General features: G+C 31.0%; 3 protein-coding genes across 4 annotated transcripts; 2 read left to right on the forward strand and 1 right to left on the reverse strand.

Moving 5' to 3' along the window:
* Positions 1 to 2,049: 2,049 nt before the first annotated feature.
* On the forward strand, positions 2,050 to 5,390 carry LOC107032438 (glucan endo-1,3-beta-glucosidase 8-like). Its single transcript, XM_015234040.2, has 4 exons — positions 2,050 to 2,767; positions 2,874 to 3,003; positions 3,813 to 4,369; positions 4,714 to 5,390. The coding sequence occupies exons 1-4, from the start codon at positions 2,560 to 2,562 to the stop codon at positions 5,256 to 5,258; spliced, it is 1,440 nt and encodes a 479-aa protein (XP_015089526.1). The 5' UTR covers positions 2,050 to 2,559; the 3' UTR covers positions 5,259 to 5,390.
* An 847-nt stretch (positions 5,391 to 6,237) lies between these two features.
* LOC107032008 (PHD finger protein ING2) lies at positions 6,238 to 10,279 on the forward strand. Of its 2 annotated transcripts, XM_015233557.2 has the most exons (8): positions 6,238 to 6,419; positions 6,535 to 6,606; positions 7,411 to 7,604; positions 8,150 to 8,213; positions 8,691 to 8,947; positions 9,066 to 9,104; positions 9,656 to 9,766; positions 9,959 to 10,279. In XM_015233557.2, exons 1-7 carry the CDS (start codon positions 6,374 to 6,376, stop codon positions 9,758 to 9,760), a joined length of 777 nt encoding a protein of 258 aa, XP_015089043.1. In that variant the 5' UTR covers positions 6,238 to 6,373; the 3' UTR covers positions 9,761 to 9,766; positions 9,959 to 10,279. The 2 variants fall into 2 exon arrangements, with proteins under 2 accessions (XP_015089043.1, XP_015089042.1); XM_015233556.2 differs by having other exon boundaries at positions 6,239 to 6,419; positions 9,656 to 10,113.
* Positions 10,280 to 13,894: 3,615 nt separating this feature from the next.
* Positions 13,895 to 16,217, reverse strand: LOC107031895 (patatin-like protein 3). Its single transcript, XM_015233388.2, has 2 exons — positions 15,168 to 16,217; positions 13,895 to 14,659 (listed from the first exon to the last, which is right to left on the reverse strand). The coding sequence occupies exons 1-2, from the start codon at positions 16,098 to 16,100 to the stop codon at positions 14,285 to 14,287; spliced, it is 1,308 nt and encodes a 435-aa protein (XP_015088874.1). The 5' UTR covers positions 16,101 to 16,217; the 3' UTR covers positions 13,895 to 14,284.
* Positions 16,218 to 19,289: the final 3,072 nt, after the last annotated feature.

The raw sequence follows: 19,289 nt of genomic DNA on the forward strand, positions 1-19,289 counted from the left end.
TAATTTCATTAATTCCCTACTGATGTATTAAATTACAAAAATCCCTTTTTTATCCCAAATGATACTAATTAAATTTTATACATTAAATTTCATGTCCAACACATAAAAAGATACTCAAATTCACAATTTAAATTAGATACTTAAATTTTTATATACTTATCAATATTTCATATAAATATGATACTTAAATAACAGATGTATGACAGTATGATACACATATACTATTATTTGATACCTTAATATATATGAAATATAAGTAAAAATAAAACAAAGAATCATTCTATCATGATCACCAAAAAATGATACTTAATAAAATTAATTGAACATACTAACAAATATATTCAAAAATCATGATAAGATTAAAACGATACTTAATACAATTCATCTTATACTAACATATAAAAAACAGGTTAACATGATACTTACAAAATACTAATTGAAACTATATATATAAACGAAATATTAAATTTAAAATATATTTCTTTGATACATTAAATTTCATGGCCAACACATGAAAAGATACTCAAATTCACAATTTAAATTAGATACTTAATTTTTTATACACATATACTATTATTTGATACCTTAATATATACGAAATATAAGTAAAAATGAAACAAAGAATCATTCTATCACGTGATACTTACAAAATACTATTTGAATCTATATATAAACGAAAAATTAAATTTAAATAAGTTTCTTTGATACATTAAATTTCATGTCCAACAAATAAAAAGATACTCAAATTCAGAATTTAAATTTGATACTTAAATTTTAGTTACAATATATCATCTCAGCGGAGCTCCGGCGACAAATACTTATCAAAGGGCATCGTTATTATATATCCGGAAAAAATCGTTTATTAATATATCCCCTTCACATGGTACTATTATTGTTGCTATTTTTATTTTTTCATGGAGTTGATTTGCCCAAATTCCTGGGAGTGAAATTAGTCACAAGATTAACTTAAATCAAGTGAAGGGAAATCAGTTACCCTTGATTTTAGCTATAATAGTTACAGAAAAAAAAATATTCTGTCATTTATATTTAAGTATCATTTCTATTTTATAAAGTATCCGAAATTCTTAAAAATAAGGGATTTTTGGTAAATATTGATATTATAGGGATAGAATGTAATTTATCATTTACGGTATGTCATTTGCCTAATTTTTACTTAATTTTATCATTTTCTCAAGCCCAACAATCTCAATCCAAGTCCATCAAAGTTCATTTTAGTCTTTATATACTACTGTACTTCACATAAAAAATAGTGATACATTCTAATATTGTTTAATTGCTTGACTGAACCGACATTAATTTTTCTGTAGATTGTTCATGTAATTTGTGTCTGTGTTTATCGAGATTCGTACGTACTCAAAAAAATTATTACTTTCAAACCGAGTAGACCATAAAAATTGAATCACACCGAACCAAACAGACAATAACCAAATCGATGGTTATTTTTTTTGTTTAATTTTAGTTTGATTTTATAAATTTTAAAAACCAATTAAATTGATTTGATTTTGATTTTAATCGATAACCAATTCAAATCGAACCACGAACACAAATATATACGATGAATTGGCCACCGACTTGCAAATCCCCATAACTTTGCACCATCTGTTTCAGGTGATGTGATCCATTATGGGCGCCTACAAACTCGTTTAATATCCAATAACACCCTACTGCATTTGACTTCAATTTAAGATATTTAAGCCATCAATTTAACAAGACGTGTCCTTTCATCTTTCTCAAAAAGGACCACTCATCAAGGAGTTTAATATCTCAAATTCGAATAATAAAATCAATCACTTATGATTGAATCAGTGTGTCTGGCCTTTCCTTTGAATAACGTAAACGCCAAGATATTTTATGCATTAAACTGATGATACTAATCGAGTTATGAATAAATGGTTACGGAGAGCTTTATATAAAATACGAATTTAAAAGGTGATAGTAATAATTATATCAAGATAAACTGTCTATATTATATTTTTTTTTAATATAATATGATAACCTTAAGTAAAAACGAGATGCTATATGTAAAGCATGATATGGTAATGAGAAAATAGAGTAAAAACAGCAACAACCTTTTATGTGAAGAGATTCTGTTTCCACCTTCACTTATACTCAATTTCCTCTTATTTCTTGTTTCTTTAATACACTTTTCAAATTTATCATCATTTCAGTTCTTTTCTCAAAATTCCTATTCTTTTTTCTTTCTTCTCTTTGCTCAAAATAACATTTTTTTTGCATCAATAAGTCAATTGAATTTCCAAGATTCTGCTTACCATCAACCAAACTTATCATCCTTTTCAAAAAAAAATCTTTCTTTTATTGAAAAGATTGAAACTTTCCACTCTGAGAACAAATTCAGTAAAACATCCTATCATTTTTTTTCTCTCTCACTTTGTTCAAAATACCATTTTTTTTCAACAATAAGTCACTTGTATTTCCAAGATTCTTCTTACCCATCACTCAAAATCCATTTTTTTTCAATAAAAAATCTTTCTTTTAGGCAAAAGATTGAATCTTTTTCTTGTGAGGATATTGACAAACATGTTGAAACATGGGTTTTTAGTAGTATTAGCTTTTATGGGGTATTGGATTGATCATAATATATGTGTTGAAGGCTTTGGAGTCAATTGGGGAACAATGGCCACACACATGTTGGAACCTAAAATACTTGTGCAAATGTTGAGGGACAATGGTATTAAGAAAGTGAAGTTGTTTGATGCAGATAAATCCACTATGGATGCACTTGCAGGTACTAGTCTAGTACAAGTTTGTTAACGAGTTCGATAAAATCCAATATCTTTATTTTATTCAGTATTTATAAACTCAAAAGATTCTGGCTCTGTCACTGTCTGTAGGTACTGATATTGAAGTTATGGTTGCGATTCCCAATGATCAACTTCTTACTATGACTGATATTGATCGAGCTAAAGATTGGGTCAGACGTAATGTTACTCGTTACAATTTCAAAAATGGTGTCAACATCAAGTAAAAATTTACATCTTTTCTTACTCCTTTCATTTCACATTCTGGTTTGCTCGAGTCAGTTTGTGTAGTTTTCACTATTCTATCGACTATTAACTTCATTAACTACTAGGCTACACCGATAAATAACATTTTCCCCTTCAATTTTACTTACATGATTGCAATTATATATCCTTCAAGTCAACTTACTTCATCTTTTTTAGCTTGGAACCCTGTTTTTAATGCTATGTTTATGAACTATCTGATTAAGTGATTTATTTTGATATTGTAACTTTGTTCTTGTTCTACGCTTCTATCATGTGATCTATGCTGACGATTTATTTAGATTCATCGATTCAGAATGAACGTGATCTTATTACTTCTTTTTCACTCTCCATGTGCTGTGTTCCAGCTTGCTTAGTGTTCAAAAAGTAAATGCAAGACATGTGGATCTGTGCATAGAGTTGGAGTCTTTTTTTTATTTGGTCCAGCACTTTATGAGTCCAATGGTCCAATTTGCCTTAAATATTGTGTCTTCAGTTTAAACCCCACTCGTGGAATTACACTGAGTATGTTATTGTTGTTGTGTCGTTAGTTAAGAAAATGTATTAAAGAAGCACAGTCATTATTTGCAAGTTGAAGTATGGCCATCACTATTTGCATATGCTGAACTTCCATATTCGAAATACTTGCATATGCTGATTCGAGTGAAATCATAGTTTTCGTTCAACTTATTTTAAGTGAAATTCATGTCCAAATACTCGTTTTTTCAACTTCAACCAAGTATTGTCCGAACGCCTTTCTGAGTCTGGTGCATTTTACTCTGTCTGCAGATATGTTGCAGTTGGTAATGAGCCTTTCTTGACATCTTACAACAACTCCTTTGTGAACCTAACCTTCCCAGCTCTACAAAACATCCAAAATGCACTAAACGAAGCCGGAGTTGGAGACTCCATAAAAGCAACTGTACCGCTAAATGCTGATGTCTATTTCTCACCAGAGTCTAATCCTGTACCTTCTGCTGGTAGATTCCGAACCGATATTGCTGAACTAATGACACAGATTGTTGAATTCATGAGCAAGAATCAAGCACCCTTTACAGTAAACATTTACCCTTTTCTAAGTCTTTATGCCAATGAACATTTCCCAATGGACTTTGCTTTCTTTGATGGTACTCCCAACCCTGTTCTCGATAACGGGGTTGAGTACACCAATGTATTCGACGCCAACTTTGATACCCTGTACTCAGCCTTAAAAGCAGTTGGTTATGGGCACATGGCCATCCTAGTCGGAGAAGTCGGTTGGCCTACGGATGGGGACAAGAATGCTAACTTAAACAACGCTTATCGGTTCTATAAAGGACTATTTGCAAAACTAGCATCCAACAGAGGTAGGTTATTTCTCTCAATATGTTATAGGCGCAATATATAAACAAACACTCAAACTTGGCCTCAGCTGACAAGTAAGCACATCTAGACACCTCAACTTAGTATCAACTAGCAACTAAACACTCTTAACTCATCCCCATTGTGTTCATGGATACCCGAAGTTGACAAGACACATAAGTTTTAGAGGTGTCTTGATGATCGTTTTGTAAGTTGGAAGTGTTCAACTGACACAATGAAGACGAGTTGAGGTGTCTAGATGTGCATACTCAAAGTTATAGAGTTTGCTTGCCTACTGATGCCAAGTTTATCGTCTTTCATGACACCTGATTATTTTGATCTTTAACAGGAACACCCCTTAGACCAGGATACATTGAAGTGTACTTATTTGGTCTGATTGATGAGGATGCTAAAAGCATTGCTCCTGGTAATTTCGAGCGACACTGGGGAATTTTTCGATACGATGGACAACCAAAGTTTCCTATGGACATTTCAGGACAAGGGCAAGATAAACATCTTGTTGCTGCTAAAAATGTGCAATATCTACCCAACAGATGGTGTATGTTAAATCCAAATGCTAAAGATTTGAGCAAACTTGCTAACAATATTGACTATGCATGTACATTTTCAGATTGTACATCATTAGGATATGGTTCTTCTTGCAATAATTTGGATGCTATTGGAAATGCATCATATGCATTTAATATGTATTATCAAGTTCAAAATCAATTGGATTTGAGTTGTGATTTTGAAGGACTTGCGATGGTGACTAACAAGAATTTATCTCAAGGGACTTGTAATTTTATTATTCAGACAGGTAAATATTCTTTTTCTAACAAGGTTTTGCCAGGGATTGTTGTATTATTAAGTGGCTTCACATTTCTTTTATTGTAGATATATGTGTCTATAGAATATACATAAATTTACAAATGTGTTGTTTTTGATACATTTGTTTGAGGGATTGTATTCAAAGACTATATTGAGTATTACACACTTTAATAAAAGCTCACAATTTGTATTTATTTATTTTTTGTTTCATTTCTCAAATTTTCAACTCAGTCATTCATAAAAGTGGAATTTCTCTTTGTTGTACTATCATGACAAAAAAGGTCTTCTTCAGTGTTAACTGGGGGTTCAGAATACTCCTCTACCTTGAGAGTATTCATTTTTTATCGTAATAATATAATATAAGAAATTTTTTACAAATCTTGTGAAATTAAAAAAAGGATGAATTATAATTGTAACATTTCATATGACAAGCTAATTTTGTCGAGATAATATAATATAGAGAAAAATTTTAATTTTTTGTTAAACTAAGAGAAAGACAGAATTTATAATTAGTGTACGATCTAATATTTCCCTACATTAGTTATACGCAAAAGATTAATAAGTTTGAATTCATAGCTAATAACATTGATTCAATTAGCATTGATATAATAGTAAAAGAATATTTTGTCTATTACCCAAACACATAAAATTAAGATCACACATATCACTATTGAAATACATTATTTACACAAAATCAAATAACAATTACAAATCAAATTTAAATATATTATATGATTCTTTATATCAAAACTAATAACAGATGATACAAAATATTAATATTAATAAATAAAATATATATAGTAACCTTTTCTTACTCCATAATAGTTGGTTATAAATTTGTTAGCATCAATAGATTTTAAATTCGACATAGTTTTTAATTATAAATTTTATTTTTAACGATATTTATGATATAAAACGAGACGTCATAGTCAACAAATCATAGAAGCCGCTAAAACATCGATCAAGGTTCCATTGATATTCGACACTACCTCATTTGGACAGGAAATAATATAACTGGCCATAAAATGACAGGAAATAATATAACTGGCCATAAAATAAAATAAATATTAGTACAATATATAAAAACGATGTCGTTATTCTTATATATCCGAAATTTTCTTCCCTCCTCTTCTTCCTTGGCCTCTGCAAAACCCTAGATCGAAATTCAATTTCCGACAACAATGGCGATCGCCAGAACCGGAGTTTTCGTCGATGATTACTTGGAATGTATGTTTAATTTTTGGAATATTCTTTTTTTTTAAATTTAATTTTGCTTTTTTTTTACCTTGTGAAGTTTGGAATTTGAATTTTAATGTTAACGGGTTGATTTTTGCATCATTAGATTCGAGCACTTTGCCTGCTGAGCTTCAGAGGCTTCTTAATACCATAAGAGAGCTCGATGAGCGTTCACAAGGTATTTGTTTTGTTATAACTACTTAGATTTGTTGCATTTTGAGTTTAGGTTCTTTCGGAAACAGCCTCTCTACCTTCGCGAGGTAAGGGTAAGGTCTGTATATACGCTCTTTCCACCCGAGACCTGACAATTGGGATTACAGTGAGTGTGTTTGTATTTGCCTTTTCAATTACCTGATGATATAAAGCTGTTAATGTATAAGATAAACGAAAACAGCAGAATACGCTCATCGTCTCAATTTTTTAGCGAAGTTTGACTGGAATGGAGTTTAATGCAGAAGGGAAAAAAATGATAGCTTAATATGCATAAAATGCTAAAAAGTATCCTTTTGTAGAAAACTTTATTTTTTCGTTTTGTTTGTTTCTGTGAGGCTTACAACAAGTGATGTTAGTTCCTCGAGCGTCTCGGGAAGGGTAAAATGGGATTGTAAGAATTACCCCCTTTGTTCACTTTTACTTGTCGAACAATGGACTTTGCACACCACTTAAGGATAATAAATGAAGTGCATATTTTAATGGACTTGAGAAATGATTTGGAATGAGTAGTTAATGCTAAGGATAAACCAAGAAAGAAATTATCTTTCTCTTCGATATGCTAATGTGGACTTGTTAAGTGAATTTATTTTTAGTATAGTGGACAAGTAAAAGTGAACGGAGGGATTAGAATTAGAATGTGTTGATCTTTTTGGGACAGGAAAAACAAAGAAAGAATCGATTTCTTTGTTGCAGTTTTGTTTTTTCTGAAGTTTCGAAGTTAAAGTAGTGTAATGGTTGTACAATCTGTAATATGAAATGTAAAATGAAGGAATAATAAATCAGACTAGGCAGCAGACCAATTACTGCCTAGGATTAGCGTCTCAGAGCCAGGGATCAAGGAAATACAATTATGATGATGATGAGGCTTTTGAGAAGTTGAGGAAGGAGATTGAAGGAAACCAGGACAATGCCTTAAGCCTTTGCACTGAAAAGGTTTTACTTGCTCGACAAGCTCATGATATTGTAAGCTTCTTATCTTATTCAGCTTCTCACTGATCTGCTTGATTTCTCAAAGTTCTCTTGTCCCTGTTTCTTGGATCTAGCGCTTCCACTGCACTTCATAGTGATTCTGTAACTGTTGTGTTCATCTTTTTGCTTTTCTATGATGAATGTTCTTGAACTTCTGCTAACAAACACCAAGCAAGCATAATAGGAAACTTTTCTCCTTTAGTTTTGCAGACTGTATAAAAAAATTGTTTCATAATGGTTTAATTGAAGGTTAGGACTTCTGTAGCATTTTAGCTATGATTGTTTTTCTGGAATAATGAAGAATCAAGTTCTCTTGGTAAAAAAAAATTATAACCCCTTGCTGTCTCAGTATCTTGTCATTGTGAAATTTATTATGATTGTATTGGCATTTGTTTCAGTTTTCATTGCTAAACATAAGAGTTGAATAATTTGATCATCCTTTTAACCAAAATTTTTTCTTTTGGATGATAAGACTGCTCATAACTTCCTCTGGTTTCATCAGTTTCAAAAAAAAAACTTCCTCTGGTTTCTTATTTCAGATAGATAGCCACATCAAGCGCTTAGATGAAGATCTTACCAACTTCGCTGAAGATCTTAAGCAAGGTGCACTAAATGTTCTGGACTCTTAACGTGTGCTCCAATATTCTTGGGAAGTAATGATGGGTTTCATAAAAATTTGGCGTATCTCTGAAGTTTTACTTTAACAAAGCACTATTCTTAAAGAAAACTTTTGCTCTAATAATGCACTCTTCATTAGAGCAAAGCTTCGAAGACACATCAAAATTTGCTCTGTTGGTGGGGTTTATTAAAATTCGATGCATCGAAGCTTTGTTGTATTAAAGCAGTCTTCATTTGAGTAAAAGGTTCTCTTTTTATGCCTCAGACAGCACCATGGATTTACCTTCCTTGCTCTTTAAACATAGTAAATGTAATGTTTTGTATAATAACTGATAACCCCTTTGAATTTTGATTTTCTAGCAATACAAGGTTCATTCCCTCTTATCTCAACAGTTGAATATGAGGCTCAACGTCTCTTTCTTTTTCTCTTTAGTTTTTCTTTTGACTTTTGGTATTTTGCAGAGGGAAAGCTTCCTGCAGATGAACCTCCTATCCTTCCTCCATTACCTTTGGTCCTTAAGACTGAGAAGCGCAAAGCACCGTATGTAACACCTCAATCAAAGAAGTTCGAGTACAGAGACTGGGATTGGGACCGAGAACGTGACAGAGACTATGATCTTATGCCTCCTCCTGGCAGTCATAAGAAGGATTTTGCTTCTCCTGTTGATGTTGATCAACCCATTGATCCAAATGAACCCACCTACTGTGTGTGCCATCAGGTCTCAATTTGCTTTTATGTGCTAAATTAACTAATGTATGATTATATATCCACAATTATCATTCACTGTATTATTGCAGACAAATGTTTGGCTCACTTTTGACTTGTTGATTATTCAGGTATCCTTTGGAGATATGATTGCCTGCGACAATGAAAATGTAGGTTCCCTTTGTGCAATGGTTATTGTTTGTGACCTTTTGATGGAAACATTTCACTTTTCTTCCCTAAAGAAGATTTATGTAATGACAATTAAGAGATTTGTTTTCATGGCAAGTGAGAAAAATCTTACACCTCAGGATTTATTCATATTTTGGCTTTTACAAATTCCGTCGTCATGAACAAGTTAAGGTCAACATCAATGTCATCTTTACCCAAAACCTAGTCGACTGTAACCTGGAACATTCCCCTGTAAACATGCTTCAAAAGGCCTTTCCATGAGTGGTTAATGCGCTATATGTATAGGTTTCATAGACTTGCGTTATATAGAAAGTTATGACATAGTATGCAATTTGCAAAACCTTACATTTGAAGTAGATCCCTGTTAATCTGCTTATAAGAGACGTCTGTTGATTAGCAAATTCATAAATTTAACACTGGTGGTGCTAAATGCTATGTGTGTCCATGTTATTGAATGACTTACTTCTTCTTGCTCTAACTATAACACTTACTTTGCATTTACAACATCTGAGTTTTGACTTTTTGTCGACAGTGCCAAGGTGGTGAATGGTTTCACTATACATGTGTTGGACTCACACCAGAGACGAGATTCAAAGGGAAGTGGTACTGTCCAACATGCAGACAATTACCTCATTGATTACAAGTATGCCCGCCTTTTATTTGTGGTGTGACTCCTCCCCCATCAATTTTTGAAGGGTATCTTTCGTATGTTATGTCTGTTTCGATAAAGAAATGTATGTACCTAGTCAGTTAATGGTGAAAAAGGGTAGTCGGAGAAATGTGTTGTCTGTTTGCACCAAAAATGTATCTCATGATCCCCGTTTTGTATTTACAGGATGAAACCGTTTTGTACATGTTCAAGTATCTATCAGAGGGATCAATTTTTCTTGACTCTGCATAATGAACTCTAAAGGTTGCTATGTGTATGTGAATGCCTTTCCATTTCTTTATGGAGTATTAAGCAAGAGAGCCATTAGCATCTTAGAAGTGTTAATTGTATGTTATTTTGACTATTCAATTATCCACCTGTATCGGATTCTCCAAAAATACACCTACTTTTGGAGGATCTGACACCCCACTCAGTGCCATTGCCTGGAAGTCATTTCAAATTAGATGTTGGAATTTCAATGGAAAAAGGGACCACCTTTATCATCAATTCAATTGATTTCTAGTACCTTAGTCCTTATGGAAGACAAATTATAATATACGAACGTGTAATTTAAGTGTTTGTAATTGTGGAACAGAATGTACTTCGCCTTTATTTTAACTTTTTCGAAAAGAACTTAAGTAGTTAAGTTTATAAAGGTGAATAATATGAAAGAAAAACATTTGAAAGGTTGACCAACTATCTTATAGGCATTCTGGTGATAAATCCGATGAGCAATATCAAAGCTAACCCGCCATCTATAAGTTGATATTCATCTAGAGAAGACCAAATACGTAGACGGCCGCTTGAAAAGCCATGTTTAATAAGGTTTGAGTATTTAATAGGTATATATATTTTAGTTGAGGTGTCTAAACGGTTGTGAACTCAACTATTACTTATCACGAAGATCTTTGCAGAACTTCATAAATTTCAAATCTTGTATCTATCAGTCATTTAAAAAGTGTATGTATATGAACTAAAGAAGTGGGGGGTTGGCTTCAATTTTGGAGTACCAAATACTGGTCCCCTCTAAAAAAACTGGTGGCCAATTTTTCAAATTGAATGCTCCATTGATTCATGAAGAAGCAAAATTAATAGAAAATAAAATTAATAGAAAATTAACACGAGTTCTTTTTCTAAAAAAATAAAATAAAATTGTGACCACAATTTGTTATCTCCTTGTCATAGGTCCCAAAACATTTTGTGTATATTTTATTGTGAAAACTGTATTCTGTTTTGCTATTTGATCACCACTTGGCGTGGGGGCTAAAATTGGAGTATATCCTATTCTCCACTTGTACATTTGCTTAATTTTTTTATGTATTAGAAAATTTGATTAAACATCGAAAAAATTCATATTAGGAGTGTATTTTGATAAATGTAATTTTATATTCACAACTTAAATTGAGATTTTTGAATTCTTATCACTCTCACAACGATTCTTGTTAATCTTTTATAATAACTAACAGATCAAGGTAATATGTAATTGGGAGGGCCTTAGGTTGGAGTATGCATGCGTCGAATATGACAATTGCTTGATAAATTTGATTAAGAAAGTGTCTTTGTTATTAATCATAACTTTGGCATGATCGAAGCACTTGATCCAAATACTTTATTGAATAGGTAATCAGATTAAGTTTTTTTTTTTAAAAAAAAAAATTACTGATCGATCGACTTAACTTAATATTATAAAAAATTAATATATTTTGTGGTGCATAAAATTTAAACTTAAAAGACTTGAAATCTACAACAATAACAATCACACTTTTACCTAGATGAATTATTTCCACAAAAAGTTCCTGATATTTTCTATTTAAAATTGATTAGTTTTATAATGACTATTAACGTATAACAATTCTCTTTTTTCATTCTAATTTAAAATCGATAATATATGAATAAACTCACGTATATAAATTACATTATATACATCAATATATGTACAAAATATTACATCTATTAGTGTCCACCCCCACCCCACCACCCTACTAAAAATTGCAAGTGAATTGTAGTAAATTTAGTTAACACCGACAGAGAAAGTTAAAGAGGAGATGTGGAGAAACATATCAATTCTAAATATTAAATAAAGCTGACCCCTTTATCTTTGCAATGTCAACTTCCATATTATTTTTTTCACAAATCTCCACATTTGTAATTTTCTGTCCACACATACTTTTCTCTTCTTATGTGCTTTCCATTTAAGGCGAACCTAGCTTACAAGCTATGAATTCACATAAATTTAATAATTTTTATTCATATTTTAAATTTAGATAAGTTGTAAAATTTTTTATTTTTTCTTTTATTTTTGTCGGTCTTGTTTGATTAGTTAAAAATACATTCATAAGACTTTTTCATAAAAAATATGATTTAAATACTTTTTCTTTTTTCGACCTTTAAAGAGCTGGTCAAAATTATATATCTCCGTCTTATAAACGAAACATCTTGTAGAATTTTGTTTAAATTTTATTTACAAGATATATTAGAATGCTAGGCGACAATATAATTTTCTATCCATAAAATTAAAAAAAAGAAAGTGAGGAAATCTTAAACTTGAATCTAATATTATCCAAAAAGTTATTTCTCAAAGAATATTTACTCAACTTTTGGAAAAAAAAAGACAGCGTAAATCAAGCAATTATATATTGGATTCAACCATGTCAACACTAAAATTTCCATTAAATCAGGTAAAGTCGTGTGTAATTAACTTTTTTGCACTAATAAGTATGAAACGATAGGGTTAAGCCATCTGTAGCCATTAAAATTGTATGTATATTTTATTTGGACATCTTATTTTATGTTTGTTCGAATTGAACACCAAAAAGAATATCTATTGAACATTTTTTTATCATCAACTAAAAAATACACTGCGTATCATTCACTCGCAATGACATGGCTTAATAGCTAATCAGAAAAAGACACGTGGCCTTAGAAAAAAATGGAAAAACCTTTCTCTCCAATTTCTTCTTTGCCAAAGACTCGTTTTCTAGTTTTTTCTTTGCTAGTACACACAACCCTTTCGACTGAAACCACCCATTCTTCGATAATTATTTTCACGTAGATTCTCACACACACCTGCCTCCTCTCCTTTAACGATTTTAAAGAAAATAATTTTTCAGATTCATATTAGTCTTGTCGGAGAAAATGGAGTTTCGCCGGAATTGTTCTTGACAAAATTTAATTTTTATTTTTAATAAAATTCTCTTCTATAACTCAAATTAAAATCTTTATCAGTAAATTCTTTTGAATTTTTGTGTTTTGACTAATTATTAGTAATGTATTGATATTTTTCCGTTGAAGAAAATAACTATGACTATATCGAAGATGGCGGCATGATAGTAGAAAGAAAGAATGAATGAACTATTAGACGGGAAAGAGGTATGTCGAGGGATAGTGGCAAAGGAATTTGCCTGATGAAAATATTGGATTGAGCAGAGAAGACAAATTGGGGAAGATGATGCCAGGAATTTTTTAATTTCTCTTTTATATGTTTAAGTTATAAATTTTTCTGTTAAAAAAAAAGTTTAATTTTTTCTAACGTTGACATCTCCATTTTGATTGGTCTGCCAAAATAAGTTTCTGGCTTTACGCGCTTTGTGAGACCAGTAATACATTCATAAGGCCATGTCACCGAAAAGTATTTAATAGGTATATGTCTTGAACAGTAAAGATATTCAATAGAAATAATGTTTAATTGAGATGTCTAAACGAATTATACGGATAACTTTAAGAGTCTGCAGATAACTTAAGCCGAGACGATTAGTCAAAAAGTGTCATGATATTAAATTAATTTATCATGATTATATTGTCATTTTCATTTTAAACTTGTGGATAGTAAGAGACAATTAGTCAAAATCTCATTTTAAACTTGTGGAATAATTAAAGTTAATAATCCACTAAGTATCACGGTTCAACATCAGTAACACTTTGTGTTAAAACATTTAAATAATTGTGTTCCTTCCATTTAAATACATAAAAAAGAAGCTTGATTAAATGTTCGAATTTGAACTTTAAAATATATATATATATTTTTTAATTGGATCGAATTTTATATAAACAAATCTGAATTAATTAATTAAAAAATTTTAAATCCTAAATAATTAAATCGGAAAAACGAAAAGTCTATTTTAATTTCACAAATCTTCCTCATTTCTCGAATGAGCAATCCATTCATATTACTAGAATCATATACATATAAACATTCATCATCAAGATTCATTCCTAAATATACATTTCAACTACAAACCAACCCAAGAATCAAAAATAAAAATTAAATAAAAAGGATGAAAAAAAAAATTGTTGGGCTATTTTAGCAGCTCATCTCGATCGAACTCGTAGACGTTACGTTTGAGTTCATCACGAGTGGCTTCACGCCCATATTTCAAGTCTAATTTATCTCAATCCAAACTCGATTCAACTAAACTCAGACTCACATTTCCCTACTCTATTATCACTAGTCCTTTTTTTTTCTTTCAGACTAGTATGCTCACACCTTAACTATTTCATCAGATACTTTAGGATTTAACACGATGAATCGGAGGACAAGGTTGTCGCGGACGATGTTCTAGGGGATGGTGATGAATGTTTCAAAACCACAGGGGGCAAAATGCTAGTTTTTCTCCTTTCTTGTTCTTTGATCAATTCACTTGCGATCGTCTTCAATTTGTCCAAATTTGAATTTTCAACCAATTTCTTTCCTTGAAATAATACACATTCAACATTTTTTTGCCCTAACATTTCCTCAGCAATTACCACCATTTTCTTCATTTTTTCACATTTTTTCATATTTTCATCTTTAATTAATTGGTATTTTTTCCCAACAATACCATTTCCTTGAATTCTTACGTAGTTATTGTTCCTTGTTTGTCCAAATGCCATTGATACAGCTTGATCTACCTGCATTAATTGAAAGATTTTTAAAAAAAAAAAACATTATTTTTTGTCCATATATGGTATATCATGTCAAGACAATTTTATAAAGAAATAATTAAAAGATTCCAAATTAAAGTTTCTAATTTAATAATATATAGTTAGGTATAACTCTATCTTCATTATTTACCACTATTAATTAAAAAAAGAAAACACCTTATTGGAACATTTAATGTGTGCTACTCCTTTTCTTCTAATGCCACTAATTTAATGTAAGGTCACATTTAAAAAGTAAGGTTTCTTATTAATAAATAAATCTCAATAATTCCAAGTACCAACTACTCTAATTAAGAAGTATTTTAAAGATAACAACAGAAAATCGCCTATCTATCTCTACGGGCTAGCAACAAAGTCTATTATCGTAACAATTAAATGATTTGATCAATATCACTTATTCTGAATCAAATAAATAAGTAATAGTTACGTATAATAAAATACATGTCATACTTAATAATAACGATTTAAGTGTACGTACCATATCGGCGGTTCCATCTCCGGCAATCTTAACAAACGCCGCCGGTGATGACATGACATTTCCGGTGCCGGAATCTGAATCTCCATTACCCAATGAAACAACCAATAAATCTTCAACTCCATTAGCAAATGGAAACTCCTGTTTGTTATTAAGGACATGTGTAATCGCGGCAGCCGTTGGATTAGTCATTGCTATTCCACCACCAACGGCTGTGATCTTCGAACGACCATCAATCGACTTCAAATCAACCGCACGATCAGCCATCGTGGCCCCACATACATCCGACATGGCGAAATCGCAGCCGTCCATTTCCCACGCATCAGCGCGGGAAAAAACAAACGGTGCACCTGTTTTGAGGTCGTAGCAGGGGACTAAAACCGCTTTCACCGTATCTTTTAACGTTAAATCTCCGAACACTTTCTTAAACACCTTCGCCGGCCGGGAAACCTGCCGGAAAAATCCAGTCTTGGAACTCCGGGAAATTTTTTCACCGTTTTCGACGATGAATTTCAGAGCTTCGTCAGTTGTAAACATAGGAACCCCATCAGCCCCACGTGTGAAAAGAAGACCGGCGAGAACACCGCCGGTGCCGGAGCCGGCGACGACATCGAAGAAATCAGCAATATGAGCATCGGATTTTCCAGATTTCCGGCGAAGGGTTGATTCCAAATGGGTTAAAGATTTTGCTGCAAGGACACCATCAGTAGACCCACCAGCATCAATTGACAAAATTCTGACTTTTCCGGCGCCGACATTTTTGTTTCCGGCGAACTGAGCTGACAAATTTTCTTCTTTTCCGGTGACTGATTTTTTTGGGTCATCGTAACCAAACAGGAATTTGTTTTCAAGAATTGAGAAAATTTCATTTGTGAGCTTATCAACTTCCATGTTGGAATCAAGCATTGAGATTGTATTAACTGAATTAGTTGCCATTTCTTGATTTTGGGTGTTATAAAAAATCGATTCTTTGAGCTAAAAAATGAATCTTTTTGTAAATTTGGAGAGATTGTTATGAACAAAGAGTTAATTGGGAAGAGAAGAATGAGGAACAGAGTAGATATACATGTGTATATATAGAGATATACAGAGGAATGTAAGCGTGGGGGAGTGTGGGGTATAATTGGGGTTTTTTTATTTTTTTTTGGATGGGGGGGGGGTAGTTATGAGTATGAAGAACATTCCTTGAGGCTAGTGATGAGTGATGACTAGGAGATTAAATTATAATGGAGTTAGTTTGAAATAGAATAATTATAACGTATTAGACTCAAATAAGTTGTGGTATTGAGTTCTCCGATCATTAAGGTTAATTTTCATCATTTTTGCGGTATATTAAAAGTCATTTAATCTCAGATAAGACAAAAATTTCCAATATTATAAGTAAGACATAAGATTTTTAATTACGCGAATTGAATCAAAACATTCTTTCATGAAGGTTCATGAGATGTAGCGGTATCTCTCTTCAGTATATTGTCTTGATTGTGGGTGAGAAAATGAATGTTACTATTACAAAAAGAAAGAAATTCGTTTGAACATAATTTCATCTTGAGTTTGCCTCATACACCTTGTTATACATATAAATTATTTATATCATACTGTCATGTTTTCACTTAATTATTGGTGTGATAAATATGTATTCTGAAACGAGAAAAATTGTTATTTTAAAATTAGCCATGTGTATTGTTTATATTAATTCTTACTTATTTAGTCTTTCACTTAATACTTCGTATAACTAAGCGCTCGTAACTATATAGTCACTTTGCTTTCCTGTCTAAACTAAAAAGTCGAATTTTTAACCAAACTAAGCCATTATATAAAACAATTTACCAAAGTAATACATTTTTCTAAAATTTTACAAAACTAGTATAAACGTATTTCACGGTAACGTTTTAGGGTATATTTTATTTTTTAAAAACTAGCAGCATTAGGTTGATATACGTTACTGTAAGTAACGTTTTACTCCTAAAACGTTATTTTCAGTAACGTTTTACTCCTAAAACGTTACTATGAGTAACGTTTTAGGATTAAAACGTTACTGTGAGTAACGTATATCAATCTGACGCCATCAACTTTTAAAAAGTAAAATATATCCTAAAACGTTACTGTGAAATACGTTTATACTAGTTTTGTAAAATTTTAAAAAAATATATTATTTTGGCGAATGGCTTTATATAATGACTTAGTTTGATTAAAACCTCCTAAAAAGTTCACAGATTATAAAATGTATTATATAATTTATTTATATCGATTAAAAAAAATAACGAAACAAAGTAATTCGGACGGTTATTTAGGTAATGATATCTATCTATAGCCTTTAAGTAAGTTTGAAAAATGATTCCATTGGTTTGAACTTCGAAAGAGAAGAGAGGGGAAAAAAAGGAAAATGGCGGCGAAATGTTTTAAGATTAAAGAAAGGCTTTTTTATTCCATATATAACTTTAGTCTAAAATATATAGTACCTACCTAGTAGTACAAGTTTTATTTATTTAAACTCTAGGTGTAAATGGACCATATGTTATAACCTTTTCTAGCCTTCAAATTCAAAATTTCTCAACATCTTCGAAGAAAAATAAAGTTGAGTTCACAAAGATAGAATAACATATTAATCAACAATAATAAATAATATTACCTCTATACTTTTTGAAACAAAATTATAGAACAATGTTTGGTTGCAAGTCATTTTGAAACAAAGCATTACACTTTTTCTAAAAAGAATAGTGGAATTTTACAATGTTAGTCAACATAACTAATGTTTGTTGTAATTTTAGACAAGCATTCATTATGTTGATTTTTTAAAAATACTAAAATTCATTAAAAAAAAGAAAGATATTGTTCATAAAATTCATTAAAAATAGTAGTAATTTTCACATGCTAATTGGTCAAAGGTTAAAAGAAGGTAAATATTTAAGGTGTAATCATTAGAAATGAAATGATTCAAGATATTGGCAAGACTGTTAATTTTACATTGGAAATTTTTTTACTAGTTTTAATAATAATTTACTAGAAGTAAAAGTAAATAAAAAGAGAAGGGTGAAAAATTAAAAACCAGTCAATGCAAAATCTAGTGGTAGGGACTTTAAAGATGTTGTGGGCCATGGCAAGATGTAACCATTGCCTTAATATAAAAATAAAACGCTTCATAATAATCGAGACTTCTAATTAATCAAGAATGAAAGTAGTTATCAACTTATGATAATCTTTCATTGGGATATAAACATTTTATTTTAATTTCTTCTTTAATATTTGATACTCGTATTAAGGCTTGATCCAATTAAATCTAAATACATCTCAAAGAGTATCATATAAAAGGATAAAATATTATCTAAGAAAACTAAATAATTTCGAGATTATCTGACAGTTTTGTTACTTAATTTTCATTACTCGTTGCATATCTCTCAAAGATAGAAATAAGATTTTCGTAAACTTCTCCTCTTCTTTTCTTCTAGTCAATTTTTACAAGTAGTGATTAATTAATTTTTTATTCATTTAAAAAAAGTTGCCTGGATCTTAGTTGTACGGTTCATGTACCGACATGTGTATCTATTTTATATATTCCAATTACTGCTCTACATATATTTTGTCGATTTTAAGTACTTACAATGTACGTTTTTTTAATTTAATTTTTTTTTTTTTGCTTTTATTCTGCAGTTGTACAGCTAGCTAAGTTAAAGTTAAATCAGTGAAGATTCGACCTTACTTCATTAAATTTTTTTTGATATTTTCCCAACAATAATAGTACACCTCCATGAATTTATAATTAAATGACCTAGGACCCCGTCAATTAATAACCACCACATATTCTACTTCAAACATTATTTCACTGTTTTTATGTCAAAACAAGGAAAAATAAAACTTAGATCATGTTTGAAATTTTAATTCATAAATATGATTATTCTAGAATCAAAGCTCGGAGAAGGAGTGATAAAAACGCTTTATGAAGAATAAATATGGTAGATATATCACCTCATCCGATATATCAGTATAATTAATCTAATTGTGTTGTAGAAGATAATATTCGTTAATCATCAAAATTTTGGTGTTCTACGTAAGAAACAAAGACATAATTCTAAAGACTCGACTTAACAAAAAACGTGATAATTAGGTTTTGAGTGTATGAATATTCTA

Source organism: Solanum pennellii, chromosome 10 (assembly GCF_001406875.1).
Source record: "Solanum pennellii chromosome 10, SPENNV200".
Lineage (NCBI taxonomy): Eukaryota > Viridiplantae > Streptophyta > Magnoliopsida > Solanales > Solanaceae > Solanum > Solanum pennellii.

Excerpts from the sequence above, each read along its gene's own strand:
- LOC107031895 (XM_015233388.2), bottom strand. The coding sequence starts at position 16,100 with ATGGCAACTAATTCAGTTAATACAATCTCAATGCTTGATTCCAACATG. Across the intron at positions 14,660-15,167 it reads GAGATGGAACCGCCGATATG|GTAGATCAAGCTGTATCAAT; the intron begins GTACGTACACTT and ends CAATTAATGCAG.
- LOC107032008 (XM_015233557.2), top strand. The coding sequence starts at position 6,374 with ATGGCGATCGCCAGAACCGGAGTTTTCGTCGATGATTACTTGGAAT. Across the intron at positions 6,607-7,410 it reads GCTCGATGAGCGTTCACAAG|GAATAATAAATCAGACTAGG; the intron begins GTATTTGTTTTG and ends TGTAAAATGAAG. Across the intron at positions 7,605-8,149 it reads CTCGACAAGCTCATGATATT|ATAGATAGCCACATCAAGCG; the intron begins GTAAGCTTCTTA and ends TTCTTATTTCAG.
- LOC107032438 (XM_015234040.2), top strand. The coding sequence starts at position 2,560 with ATGTTGAAACATGGGTTTTTAGTAGTATTAGCTTTTATGGGGTATTGG. Across the intron at positions 2,768-2,873 it reads CACTATGGATGCACTTGCAG|GTACTGATATTGAAGTTATG; the intron begins GTACTAGTCTAG and ends CACTGTCTGTAG. Across the intron at positions 3,004-3,812 it reads AAAAATGGTGTCAACATCAA|ATATGTTGCAGTTGGTAATG; the intron begins GTAAAAATTTAC and ends CTCTGTCTGCAG.